General features: G+C 38.0%; 1 protein-coding gene across 2 annotated transcripts in view; it reads right to left on the bottom strand.

The window, feature by feature from the left end:
- The window catches only part of uhrf2.L (ubiquitin-like with PHD and ring finger domains 2, E3 ubiquitin protein ligase L homeolog), a 91,852-nt gene that overhangs the window by 12,537 nt on the left and 65,790 nt on the right, over positions 1-13,525 (bottom strand). For both annotated transcript variants that reach the window (XM_041567060.1, NM_001097915.1), the window contains 4 exon segments: positions 13,405-13,511; positions 4,600-4,762; positions 3,811-3,948; positions 3,132-3,369 (listed from right to left, as the gene is read on the bottom strand). In XM_041567060.1, coding sequence (XP_041422994.1) covers positions 3,132-3,369; positions 3,811-3,948; positions 4,600-4,762; positions 13,405-13,511 — 646 coding nt within the window.

Raw genomic sequence — 13,525 nt, forward strand, 5'->3', positions numbered from 1 at the left:
AGGATTTGTTTGCATTGCTAAAAGCGGGCACAATGGCTGCATCTCTAAGCGAAAGAGGAAGTACAAGTTTGGCGCCCCACTTTGTTGTGCCTCTTCTGCCTACCCCTAGTTCTAGCCCTGCTGTAATTGAGTAGGCATAAGCTTTTACCTGAGCTCATATTTCCAAGATTCATCTTACAGTATCTGTCGGTGCTTACAAGCCCTAAAACTGTGCCGTCTCCAGTTCTGTATGCGCTTCAGATATTTCACCAATGTAGGCTAGCCTCATAATTGGCAAATAGTGTAATGCTGGGCAGCTAACATTTGTAACCTAGGGCTTAAAGAGCATGACTGCAATCTCTTACGTTTGAGAGGTTTCTTATGTGGCTTTCTTACTGTCACTTATGCTACAGGGCCACTCTGTCTTGCAAAGTTCAATTGCAAAATGAAGTCATATATATTTTTGAAGTGTGAGATTTGAACAGATATAGTGGTTTGAAATTAGTTGGCTGTAGATTTTTTTTTATCTTTTTTTATACATTGAATATAATTTAATATTTTAAAAAGTTATGAAGATAATTTCTTGAACCCAAATATTCCAAGGTAACTAAAATACACCACAGAATGTTTTTGCTCTTAGGAAAAAAAGTCTTCTGTGTAAACCATGAAAGAGAATTGTTACAAAAAGAAAAAAAATGTGATTAGATAAACTTTATGAGTGTAATATAGTATTGCTTCATGTCACTCTTGTAACTTACTCTTATGTTAAAGAATTAAAGAACAAGGCAACCCCAACAAAGGTAATGTTTTATAAGAGAAGCCTACTTTTACCGAAGCCAAAAGTGCTTAAAGGAGAAGGAAAGCTACGGAGGCATTTTATTGCCAATAGATTAGCTGCAATAGTGCAAGCTAGAATGCTATATTTATTCTGTAGAATGTTTTACCATACCTGAGTAAAAAGCTCTTGAACGTCTCTGTTTGTTTAGGATAGGAGCTGCAGTATTAATGTGGGGTGACATCACTTCCTGCCTGAGTCTCTCCCTGCTCTGGGCTCAGATTACAGTAGAGAAGGGAGGGGGAAGAGGAGCAAACTGAGCATGCTCTTGCCCAGGGCAATGAGGTTTAAGCTGAAGGCAGGAAGTCTGATACAGAAGCCCATGTGTACACAATAGAAGGAAAGAAATGCTGTGTTTCTTTTGACAGGGGACTACTTTGGGGGTTTACTGGTATATTTAGATGGACCTTTCTGATAAGACTTACTTAGTTTTAACCTTTCCTTCTCCTTTAAGGTTTTCTTAATAAGGCCCCATTCTCCAGTAGCAGAGCCATCCTCTTGCAAAAAATCAGCAAGCTGTACGATGTAACTTTCCCACAGTTCAACACTCTCCAGAAAGACCATGAGCATGCACATTAATTACCGATTCAAGAATTGCGCGGGGGGGGGCTCTTCACCTCCCTTCATCAGGTTTAGACCCCCCCGAAAAGATGTTCTGCCTTTTTGTGGTAAATGGCTCAATAAAGGATTCATTGCACAGCAAAGAAATGTTAGCTACCACCGTGAAAACCAGCACCGGAGAAGTGTAAGTAGTGCTCCCTTCCTAACTATATTTCTGAAAAATTTGCGTGACATCATCAAATATAGAATATGGCAGCCACAACCAAGGAAGCACCTGCAAATTTTCAATCTCGAATTTACAATAAACAAAGATCTCATGTGCAAAAAACCTTAGCATTTCAGGTGGGCAAAAGGGGAACAATGAATTGGTTGTCATGTTTTAGGCATCTGCCTTGTCTTTTAATAACAGGTTTGCATACAATGGGATACTGGATTACAGAGAACACAAAATCATTGGTGGCAGGAATTTAGTGTAGCTGTAGTATTTTGAGGGAAATAAGTTTGAATACCTGATCTAATTAATGAGCATAGAAAATAAAAGCATTCCTATACGGGCTGCATGGTTTTATGAAGAAACTGAAGTTAACACAACAGATCATCTTACTTTCTATGCTGTTAATTCTACTACTACACTAACTACACAATATTGTTTTCAGAACAACAGGGCATGATACTGTACAAGCATTGGCATATTTAAACTGGATAAAAACATGGTTTATAAAAAGGCGAATAATATCAAAAGTAAATTGGTTCCGAGTTACCTGAGGAGTAGCAGACAAGAGGGAATGTGACGTTCACCTACTGTAGGAACTATGTTGCAAACTAATTGCACAAAAAAGCAGGGAAAGAGGTTAAGGGCAACTACCGATGGCAATACATATATGGTACAACAACCTCTTGCAAGCCCCTTGTGCAAAATAATATGTAGGGAGGAGAACTATGAGAAAGCGAAAAGAGAGACTGGGGGAGCATATAAGGAGTATTAAAAAGGGGTATATGAAACATAATTTATCCAAACATTTTGCTATGGTACAAAATAAAGATCCCAGTGGGCTTATGTTTATGGGAATCAGCCATACAAAACCCAACTGGAGAGCAGGATACACTCCGAAGAATAAACAAAATGGATATACCAGCTGGGGACACTGGTACCTCAGGGCTTAAACAATGATTTTGACTTAACGTGTTTTTTTTTTTCATTTTTATATATCTTTAACTGCAGTTTTAATAACTTATATGGTTTTAAATAACTGTGTGCAAAAATGTTTTATCTATTTATCTATATTTATATTGGACAGTCTAGTACACCCTTATAACCTTTAACCTATAAATACTAGGGGAGGGTGCTAGTGGTACACAAGCCAGGAATCTTACATGTATGTTTGGATTTTTAATTTTGTGTTGAACTGATTAAAACCAGTGCATTCTGATTCTTGTGCTGTCTGGAGTGGCTGCTTGGGAGTGCTGTGAGTGGAGAGACTAAAAGAGAGAGCACTATGACCCTGCAGACACCAGGATGTGCATGAAGGAGAGTGAAACCATACCTCCCATGTTTTGGAATTAAAAAGAGGACTAGCACTGTGGAAACTTTTAACTCTTGTATATGTATGGAGCACTGAACGGTTTTGGAAGGAGTGCTATTGAACTCTCTCTTTTTGCTTACTTTAAGATACTGTACATGCCTACATTATAAACTACCCTTTATCATACAATTTCAATGTCTTGCAAACTACAAGTAAACATCAAAAACCAGTACCATCTTCCACTGCTCTTTTCTGGTTCCCATTGCTTTGGCTGCTGCTGAACTTCTGACTCGCTCTTCTGACTGGACTAGTGGCTTGCTCTGGGCTGCTTGGCGGCTGCTGGTTTGGTGTGTTGCTGGTGTTGTGAAGATTCTGATTGACTGGGCTGCTGGTTTCTGATCTTACAGGCTGCCTTTTCACCTTATCCTTCTTCTCTTTGCTAGCCATAGCTTCCAAATACCCTTCAGGGAACTAAATTAGCAAGCAAATAAAGAATATACACATATCACATGTATAATTGCATCCACAAATAATCACAAACAAAACTAATTATCCAGGAGAAGAGCTAAAACAGTACATAAATGCTTGTTTTTTAAATATGAATCCATTTAAAAACTTTCATTCAAAGTTTTGGTCTGATACTGAAAACAAAACAAGAAGTTTCCATTTTCTGATGATCACTGACGCCTTTCACTGTGCAGTATGAGATGCGAGAATCAAATGTTTACAGTACAGGGCCAAATCTAATTTATAATCAAAGAATAAGATTATTTTGTTTATTACACACACATAAGCTACATGAATGAATTAATCAGACCATGTACACATATGAAACCAACAGAAGCTGCAATATAGACAGACTACAATCACATCTTTCTGAACAGAGTGTTCACTCATACTTCATGTACACACCTGTAATGTAAGGCCTAGGTTTTTTGATCTATCCATGCCCTCTGGAGTCCAGGGAGCAGGCTCAGCATCATCACGCCTTAGAAGGTAGCGCCAGACCAGAAACCCACACTTGCCTATTTCCGGCCAGTACTTAACAACCTAAATTCCAAGAAAATTAAAGCAGTATACATAGTGTTGTCTTACATCACTGGGACAGTTAGCAGATTGCACATTTAACTGGGAAGTGTGTGTCACATTTTGCAAAGCTTGAATAATAAATTCTTATAGACAAGGCAATGACAACCTTTCCTACATTCAGATCTACAGAAAACACAAAGGACACATTCATATGAGTCAATAAAAACAACAATAACCAGAACAGTAGAACATGGAAAAATAAATGTAGAAACTAATTCTAAAAACATATTTCAACTTTCTGCATCATTGAACAGATGCCTAAAGATTGTGGGAGTAGTTGCTTGCCAGCAGCTGCAGGACCAGGGATAGGGGGGTCATTGCCTTATTAATGGATTCACACATTATTCAAATAACTGGTTAAACGACCTAGCAATGATTAGAATGCATGCAACAAGAAGTTCTACCAGACAAATTGGCTGTAATGCAATTTGTTTTTTTTACTAACTATCTTTGTAAACTGATAACATTTGAGAAAAAAAATAAATTAAAACCATTTCTAAGAATAATGAACGTGACAAATATTTTGTAAGAAGTGACCACCTGAAAAAAAACAAAATGCAATTAAACCATTTAATAGTGAAAGGGGTTTATTTATCCCTGGTGATGTTAGACCTTGTAAATGCCATCATATCTATTGCCATCTTCAGGGGCATATTTGCTTATTCGGCGCCCCTTAGAACTACGAACCACACGGACTGGCTTCCCAGCTCTCCAGTTCTTAGATTCTGCACCATCTTTATCGTTCAGAGCCGCATCACAGTTTAGGGCCAGGGCCCTGAAACGATATACAAACATAAAAGTATGTGAAACAGCTACATCATATTCCTCTTGCTATCATTTTTATCATTTCCTGGCTGGAGTGTTTTTATACATATTATGCTAAGGGAACACTGTGTGATTGCCACAGTAATCAGAAGCCACACTTACCTTAACATTCTGCAGCAATTCAGCTGCTTAAAGGAGACATGGCAGTGACAAATGGCCCTCCATTTAGTAGGCCGCAACAGGGAAGTACAGCTTATTTTGTGAGGTTTAGGGCCTGAAGGAGGGGGGTTGCAGCTAGGGTGGGGGGCCTCAGGGGAGGGATGCAGCTGGGGCCCAAAGGCTGTAGGGGCCCCTGAAGCAGGAGCCCCAGGCGCTGCTTAAAGCAGATATCATTACAGCTGAATATATATATATCAACAAAGACTCGGAAGGCAGACGGCACTTCTGAAGATGGGGTTTATTGAAGTTCCTGCTGGAAAAAACCTGACGCGTTTCGGGAGTTATCCCTTAGTCATAGGTTAGCAGTTCACTTGTTACAGCTGGATTTTTTATACACTAGGTAATAGTGCCCTCTAGTGGGCTCATAGTAAAATTGTATCTTTATTTAAATCGCTTAAAACCTGAAACAACGTGAACCATTTACAATTAAAACAGTTACACGTGACAGGGATTATTTGGTTCGGCGTACCCCAACCATCCCCATTTTTCACCATCTCCCAAAGATACATAAGTCCATCCACAAACCAGAAGGTAGGCCTATAGTTGCCAGCATTGGCTCGGCAAATGAGGGGCTTTCAGACTGGCTTGATCTGAACTTAAAACCTTTAGTTCCACTTTTGGGTTCATACATAAGGGACACAGGACATCTCATTGAAAAACTATCTACACTCACATGGTTGGACACTTACCATTTGATTTCCATGGATGTAAAATCTTTATATTCCATGATCCCACATAATATGGGTATACAAGCGATTTCAGACACCTTGACGGAATCACACACTTTCACACCTGACTTTATTCACTTTAATTTACTGGTTCTCGAGTTTTTATTAACACATAACTTTTTTCACTTCGATGGGGGTTACTACCTCCAGAGACGTGGCACTGCTATGGGGGCGTCCTTTGCCCCCTCCTATGCGAACCTATATATGGGCCGCTGGGAGCAGTGCCACATCTATGGATGCGCTAACCCCTTTCGCGATCACATAATTTGGTATGGCAGGTATATCGATGACCTGCTATTTATATGGGATGGCCCGCTTCATTCAATTGAGGAGTTCCATCAATACCTTAATATAAATCAACACAATCTCCAATTATCACTGGAACATCACAAGGAGACTATCACTTTTTTAGATTTAACCCTAATAGGAAACACGAGTACTAACTCTATAGACACTGAAATTTTTAGGAAACCCACAGCAGGAAACACAATTTTAAAGTATAACAGCTGTCATCCTAAGCACACTTTGAATAGTATCCCTTACAGCCAGTTTGTTGGATTCCGGAGAAACTGCAGTCAAGAGGCCATATTCGATCGTCAATCACAACATTTAGGACATAGACTACAAGAGAGAGGGTACCCTAAACATCTCATTAGAAATGCACATGAGAGAGCCAAAACAGCACCTGCACTGGGGAAAGAGAAAAAAGAACCAAGAAGTTTAACCCAGGATTGTGTAGACCAATCTGGGCTTGACAAACAAAAAGTGTTTTTTGTCACTGAATACAGCGAAGAGTACGGCCAGATCTGCAGGATTATCAAAAAGTATTTACCCATACTAAACAGTGATGCAAAAATGTCGGATATCTTGGCCCAAATTGAGGTCAAATGTGTCCCAAAAAAAGCCCCTACTTTAGGGAGTATGTTGGCACCGAGTCTAGTTTCATCGGTTCCATCGAATGTGGCAGACAACTGGTTAAAAGTAAAGGGCACATACAAATGTGGGGCGAATACCTGCAAGACATGCCAGGTGATTTCCACTGGGCCGGAGTTTAAATCTAATGTATCAGGGCAAGCCTTTAAAAATACTGGCTTTTATAATTGCAACACTAGGAATGTTATATATCTACTCGAGTGCAGCCACTGCAACAAGCAGTATGTGGGCCGTACATCCCGCATGCTGAAGGAAAGGACAAGGGAACACATTAGAAGTATTACCAATAGAGAGGAGAACACCCCGGTTGGCAGGCATTTCAGAACATGCTCACCCAACGGTCTAAAAGACCTAAAGGTGAAAGTTATTGAAAAGGTACTGGTTCCTATTAGAGGAGGTGATATTATTCATAGATTAAACCTCAGAGAGGCTTTTTGGATCCTCAAATTGGACACAAGAATCCCGTACGGTCTGAATTACAGACACGACATTAGTTATTTGTACTAAAGGTATGTGTACAGGTACCCCCATTGAACTAAAGATTTTACTGGGGATGGATGTATCTAATAGATTGTAACTTAAATTGATCTTGTCTCCAGCTCCCTCGATGTCAATATATAATATATAATATCCCGAGAAGTAGTATATCTATATCTCATTCTCCACAAGAGCTGTACCAACAGTTTGTTTGGTTCTTAAATAATTAATGAACATTGTTTCTTAGTAATTTTTTAACTGTTTTAATTGTAAATGGTTCACGTTGTTTCAGGTTTTAAGCGATTTAAATAAAGATACAATTTTACTATGAGCCCACTAGAGGGCACTATTACCTAGTGTATAAAAAATCCAGCTGTAACAAGTGAACTGCTAACCTATGACTAAGGGATAACTCCCGAAACGCGTCAGGTTTTTTCCAGCAGGAACTTCAATAAACCCCATCTTCAGAAGTGCCGTCTGCCTTCCGAGTCTTTGTTGTATCTACAGTGGGGACACTGTTTTTGACTGTGCACCTGAATTGAGGGGAGAGCGGTGAGCTAGTGCGGTCCTTATTTGCCTTTCTATCTATATATATATATATATATATATATATATATATATATATATATATATATATATATATATATATATATATAGTCAAACACAAGAGTCCTCTGCACTCAACCTTTGACGTAGTTGGCCAGCTTAAATATATTGCAATATATGGACAAACAATCCCTGTTTTGTTTAAAGGGTAAGGCATTTTTTAGTAGCAGTATGCACAAAATGTCGCTGTCTTAAATATATTGATAATGGGTTGAGTGCAGAGGACTCTTGTGTTTGACTATATGTATTTTGTGGTCACAGCCTCATTGCACCCCCGCCTAATGGTTTTAAAAAATAGTGGTGAGCACAACTTTCCCTTGTTTGTTATAATATATATATATATATATACACACACCAATTATTCACAGACCAGCACTCCCTATTATAAAAGTTCAATTATTTATTGTTACATAGTATCTATGCCTGACGTTTCGGCCCCTGTTGGGACCTTTTTCCAAGTCCTTGTGAATCCAAGTCCCCTCCCTTCGAAGAAGCTATTGGCTTTGGAGTGCGGATACTCACTTGCAAGTATATATATATATATATATATATATATATATATATATATATATATATATATTATATATATATAATCTTCCAAAGCAGAAACCGCACTCTCAGGGCTTACAAAAGTATAAAGAATTTTATTACAAAAAACTAACGTTTCGGCTGCATCACAGCCTTTGTCAAAGTCACAAATACAATAACTTACCACCTCTATATACACAGTAATAAGGCGCGAAAATCCTAATCACCGTCGCAGAGTGACGTAACCCGCTTCAATTGATCCCTGCACCATCCTTAATTTGCATTAATTTTTTATTCCATTGCTATCTAAAACTGTTTATTTTTTAAAAACGTCTCAAGTAAAGTATTTTGTTTTTATATAGGTACCGTCTCATCCCTTCACTGAAACCAGGGTCTCCCCACATTATACCCAAGCATAAAGAGTTGGAGAGTTATGCTTTTTTATGTAATAAAATTCTTTATACTTTTGTAAGCCCTGAGAGTGCGGTTTCTGCTTTGGAAGATTGTGCGCACCCAGGCCCACAAGAAAATTCTAAACGTGAGTGCCGAGAAGGAGGAGAATATATATATATATATATATATATATATATATATATAATACACAAAAGCCATGAATATCCTGTAAATTATATCCTTATAAACGGTGAGTTCTGATGTCATCAGTTATAAACGGTGAGTTCTGATGTCATTTCTGACACATGACTCATTGAAATTTGTGTATTATAATTAATAAAGTACCCCCAGTTGCAAAATATGAGGATATTATAAGTTACCTCGAAGTTCCATGACCTGTATAAAAACCACTCGGCCTCGTGTTTTTATATGGTCATGAAACTCCTCGGTAACTTATAATATCCTTATATTTTACAAGAGGGGGTACTTTATTCACTATATATATATATATATATATATATATATATATATATATATATATATATATATATATATATATATATATATAGATAGATATACACACACACACACACACATATACAGGTATGGGATCCGTTATTCGGAAACCCATTATCCAGAAAGTTCTGAATTACGGAAAGGCCATCTTACATAGACTCCGTATAGAATCAAATAATGATTTCCTTTTTTTTTCCTTTTTCTCTGTAATAATAACACAGTACCTAGTACTTGATCAAAACTTCGATATAATTAATCATTATTGGAAGCAAAATCATCTTATTAGGTTTATTTGATGTTTACATCAAGATCTAAATTACGGAAAGATCCGTTATCCAGAAAACTCCAGGTCCAGAGCATTCTGGATAACAGGTCCCATACCTGTATCATAAATATTATGATACAAGTTGAAATCTCATTATAAAATTACATATTTTCTATAGTTATATATAAATTAGATAGATTAGATTCAGGGGCCCCCACACCCTCTGTGAATTTGGCCTAAATAAACCCTCAAAAGCTCCTGTAACATGTTTCTTACTAGAGGGAATGACCTATCATATGTGTCATTTAAGGCCTCACACAGACTAACTAGAAATCAAAATGCAATGCCCTATTTAAAAATAAAATTGATGTATAGCTGAAACTAAATTAGTAAATACGAGCAAAGATATTGTAGTAATTGAAATTGAAAATTATATGATTTAGAAAGCACTAAAATCGGATTTGATCTTACTTTCGAGACCTGTTGAACGAGGGCCCCATTAAAAAACTGATGCGAGCCTCACCCAGTGGGATCTGCAAGACTGTTTGATATCTGGCTAAAAACAGGCCAGATACCAGTTGAGCAGGCCCCTCGGTGCATGCTATGCAGGAAAATATATTCTGAAAATAAAGCTAAGATCTGTGTTTGCGCATCTGTGTGCATCTTGTTTAAGCACATTAATCTGTTGCACACAGAATGCATGCATTTCTATATCTGTTATTGCAAATTTACACTTTCGAGCTTCAAAGTTAAAAAACAATAATAAAAAAAAGAATCATATTTAAGTCACCAAAACGTGTGTGCACCAAAGAAAAAGAGAGACACAGTGTCTTCCAGTGAAAGGAAGAATAGCCACAAAATAAGCCTTTGCAAAACAGAGACTAACACCACCCATGTGTTTGGCAAATTGCACAAAGTTAGAGTACCTTTCAGCACTGTAAAATATTTTTGTCATGGTATATCTACCATTAAAAAGGAGAATTCAACCATAAAGTTAAAAAAAACCCTACCCCCATAGACCCCCCTCCCCCCCCCGGCCTAGCTGCTACCCCGGGCAAATGCCCCTAACTCTTTACTTACCCCTCGGTGCAGATTCTGTCCAGCGGAGTTCAGAGCAGCCATCTTCTTCTTCTCTTCGGTAATCTTCGGGAAGTAAGTGCCGTATCGGCACATGTGCAGTTGGAGCAATTTTCTGTTTTGCAACAACTGCGCGTGCGCCGAAAGTCACGGACATTGCCAAAGCGCTGCTCTCATTCCACAGATTACTGAAGAGCCGGAAGATGGCTGCCGTGAACTCCACTGCACAGAATCTGCACCGAGGGGTAAGTAAAGAGTTTGGGGCATTTGCCCGGGGTAGCAGCTAGGCTGGGGGGGGGAGGGGGTCTATGTAGGGTAGGGTTTTTTTACTTTATGTTTGAATTCTCCTTTAAGGTTTTATCTGTTTGTCCTTTGTGTGAAAATCAGTATAGTCTTATTTGTATCCTATTCATTTATAAAGAACAATGATTGCCAATGAAACCAAGTTTACCTGTATCTACATTAAGGTTCATGATAAGAAAACATCAGAGCAATTTTAGGCCAAGAGCAGTGATAAGTGGTTCTCTTTAAAGTCAGTGGGAGGCATTAGAGGATTTCAGATGCTTCTCTGGTGCCCTGTACACCATACCCCTGAAGTGCTAAATCCATTTGATTTATTTTATCTGATATGTTAAATGTGGGCCCAGCTGCCTTGCTGGAGATGTACTGCAACATCCACGCAAACTCAAATTTTTAACTGTATATAATTAATGCATAAAATAGCCTTTATTTTGGTGATACTGGACCTTGGATACTATTTCCAGTATGCCAGGGTTTCCTAAAATTAGCTTCCTCCAACCAAAGCTCCAACCATGACATATAAAGAATTAGATATAGGTTTGGTTAAATATATCTGTAGCTGAGAATTTCTTTAAAAAGGTATGATAACCATGGGCCCACATGTGTGAGAGTAACAAAATATAACTCACTCTTCCGGAGGAAGTTCCAGGATTACAGGCTTATAATACTAAACTCTACCAAGTAATTGGTCAGGCAATTACATGCTGAAAAACACAAGGATGCTATATTTTGTTTCACATATAATTTACGGTCAATTTACAAATTTTCATTAAACATACATTTAAATGATCATTTGTCTCTCATACATTTATTACTTTAGGACTAATCAAGAGAGACACCACAGCAGACATATGGAAGTCATAAAATGTGTGTATTAAAGTGATACCGACATGTTAAAGGTGTTGTTCACCTTGAAGTTAACGTTCAGTATGTTATAGAATGACAAATTTTAAGCAGCTTTGCAATGGGCCTTTATTTTTTATTTTTTTTATTTGCCTTCTCCTTTTGACACTTTCCAGCTGTTAAATAGGGGTCAGTGATACATCTAAAATCAAGTGCTTTGTAATGCTACAAATGTATTATTATTGCTACTTTTAAATACTCATCTTTCCATTCAGGCCCTCTCCTATTCATATTCCGATCTCTTAGTCAAATACAATTAGGTCCATAAATCTTTGGACAGAGACAACTTTTTTCTAATTTTGGTTCTGTACATTACCACAATGGGGCTCATTTATCAACACTGGGCAAATTTGCCCGTGGGCAGTTACCTATAGCAACCAATCAGTGCTTAGCTTTTTGAAGCCAGCTGCTGTAAGTAGAACAATGAATTCAGCAATCTGATTGGTTGCCATGGGTTACTGCCCATGGGCAAATTTGCCCAGTGTTGATAAATGACCCCAAATGAAACAACTCAGATGCAGTTGAACTGCAGATGTTCAGCTTCAATAAAGTGGGTTGAACAAAAAGATTGCATAAAAATGTGAGTAACTAAAGCCTTTTTTTAACACAATCACTTCATTTCAGGGGCTCAAAAGTAATTGTACAAATTAAAAAACTGAAAATAAAATGTTAATTTCTAATACTTGGTTGAAACCCCCTTGCTGGCAATGACAGCCTGAAGTCTTGAACTCATGGACATCATCAGATTCTGGGTTTCTTCCTTTTTAATGCTCTGCCAGGACTTTACTGCTTTGCTGAGTTCACCAGTGCTTGCTTGCTTTCTTTCTTTCTTTCTTTCTCAGGATGTACTAAACTGTAGATTTTGCCACAATATTGTAGCAATTTCTCGGATGGATTTTTCTGTTTTTGCAGCTTAAGGATGGCTTGTTTCACCTGCATGGAGAGCTCCTTTGACCGCATGTTGTCTGTTCACAGCAAAATCTTCCACATACAAGCACCCTCCCCCCTCAGATCAACTCCAGGGCTTTTATCTGCTTCATTGATAATGACATAACAAAGGAATTGCCCACACCTGCCCATGAAATAGCCTTTGAGTCAATTGTCCAATTACTTTTGAGCCCCTGAAATGAAGTGATTGTGTTAAAAAAAGGCTTTAGTTCCTCACATTTTTATGCATATTATATGCATGGTTGCAAGGGTAATTTGGACCCTAGCAACCAGGTTGCTGACATTGCAAACCAGAGAGCTGCTGAAAAAAAAAGCTAAATAGGAAAAGCTGTTCCTGCAAACCAGAAGTGATATCATCAAAGGTGGGTGGGGGAAGAAAAACAATTTTAAAAATGTGTTAAGGAGCAAAACTTGCTATATTTAGGACCCGAAACACAACCCACAAACCTGCAACTATAACCCCATCTGAAAGCCCTACCCACAACCTGCAGGAAGTGAGGTAAATACATTTGACTGGTTTAATTTGCAGAAAGGTCATCTTCTTTATTTACTCTTTGGTGCCCAAACACAATAAGTCACAGGGATATGTTTAATATGTCAGTACCACCTTAAAGAATATCTATGGGTAACAAATATTCCCAAGTTTAAAACAGCTATTTGGTTTTGCAAAAGTATGCTAAAAATGATGACATGAAAAATGTACCGTAATATAAAGCAAGAAATTCACAATCTGTAATCTATCCCAAATGTGCAACTTACCTGTTCATGTGAGTTAACGTCTGATCAAAAGAATGTTCACCAATTCTTTTGTTTCCAGAAAGATCACGGCCACCACTACCTGTATAGGTGAATTCATCACCCCGATCCTGACAAAAATATA

The sequence above is a fragment of the Xenopus laevis genome, chromosome 1L, assembly GCF_017654675.1.
Source record: "Xenopus laevis strain J_2021 chromosome 1L, Xenopus_laevis_v10.1, whole genome shotgun sequence".
Classification (NCBI taxonomy): Eukaryota; Metazoa; Chordata; class Amphibia; order Anura; family Pipidae; genus Xenopus; species Xenopus laevis.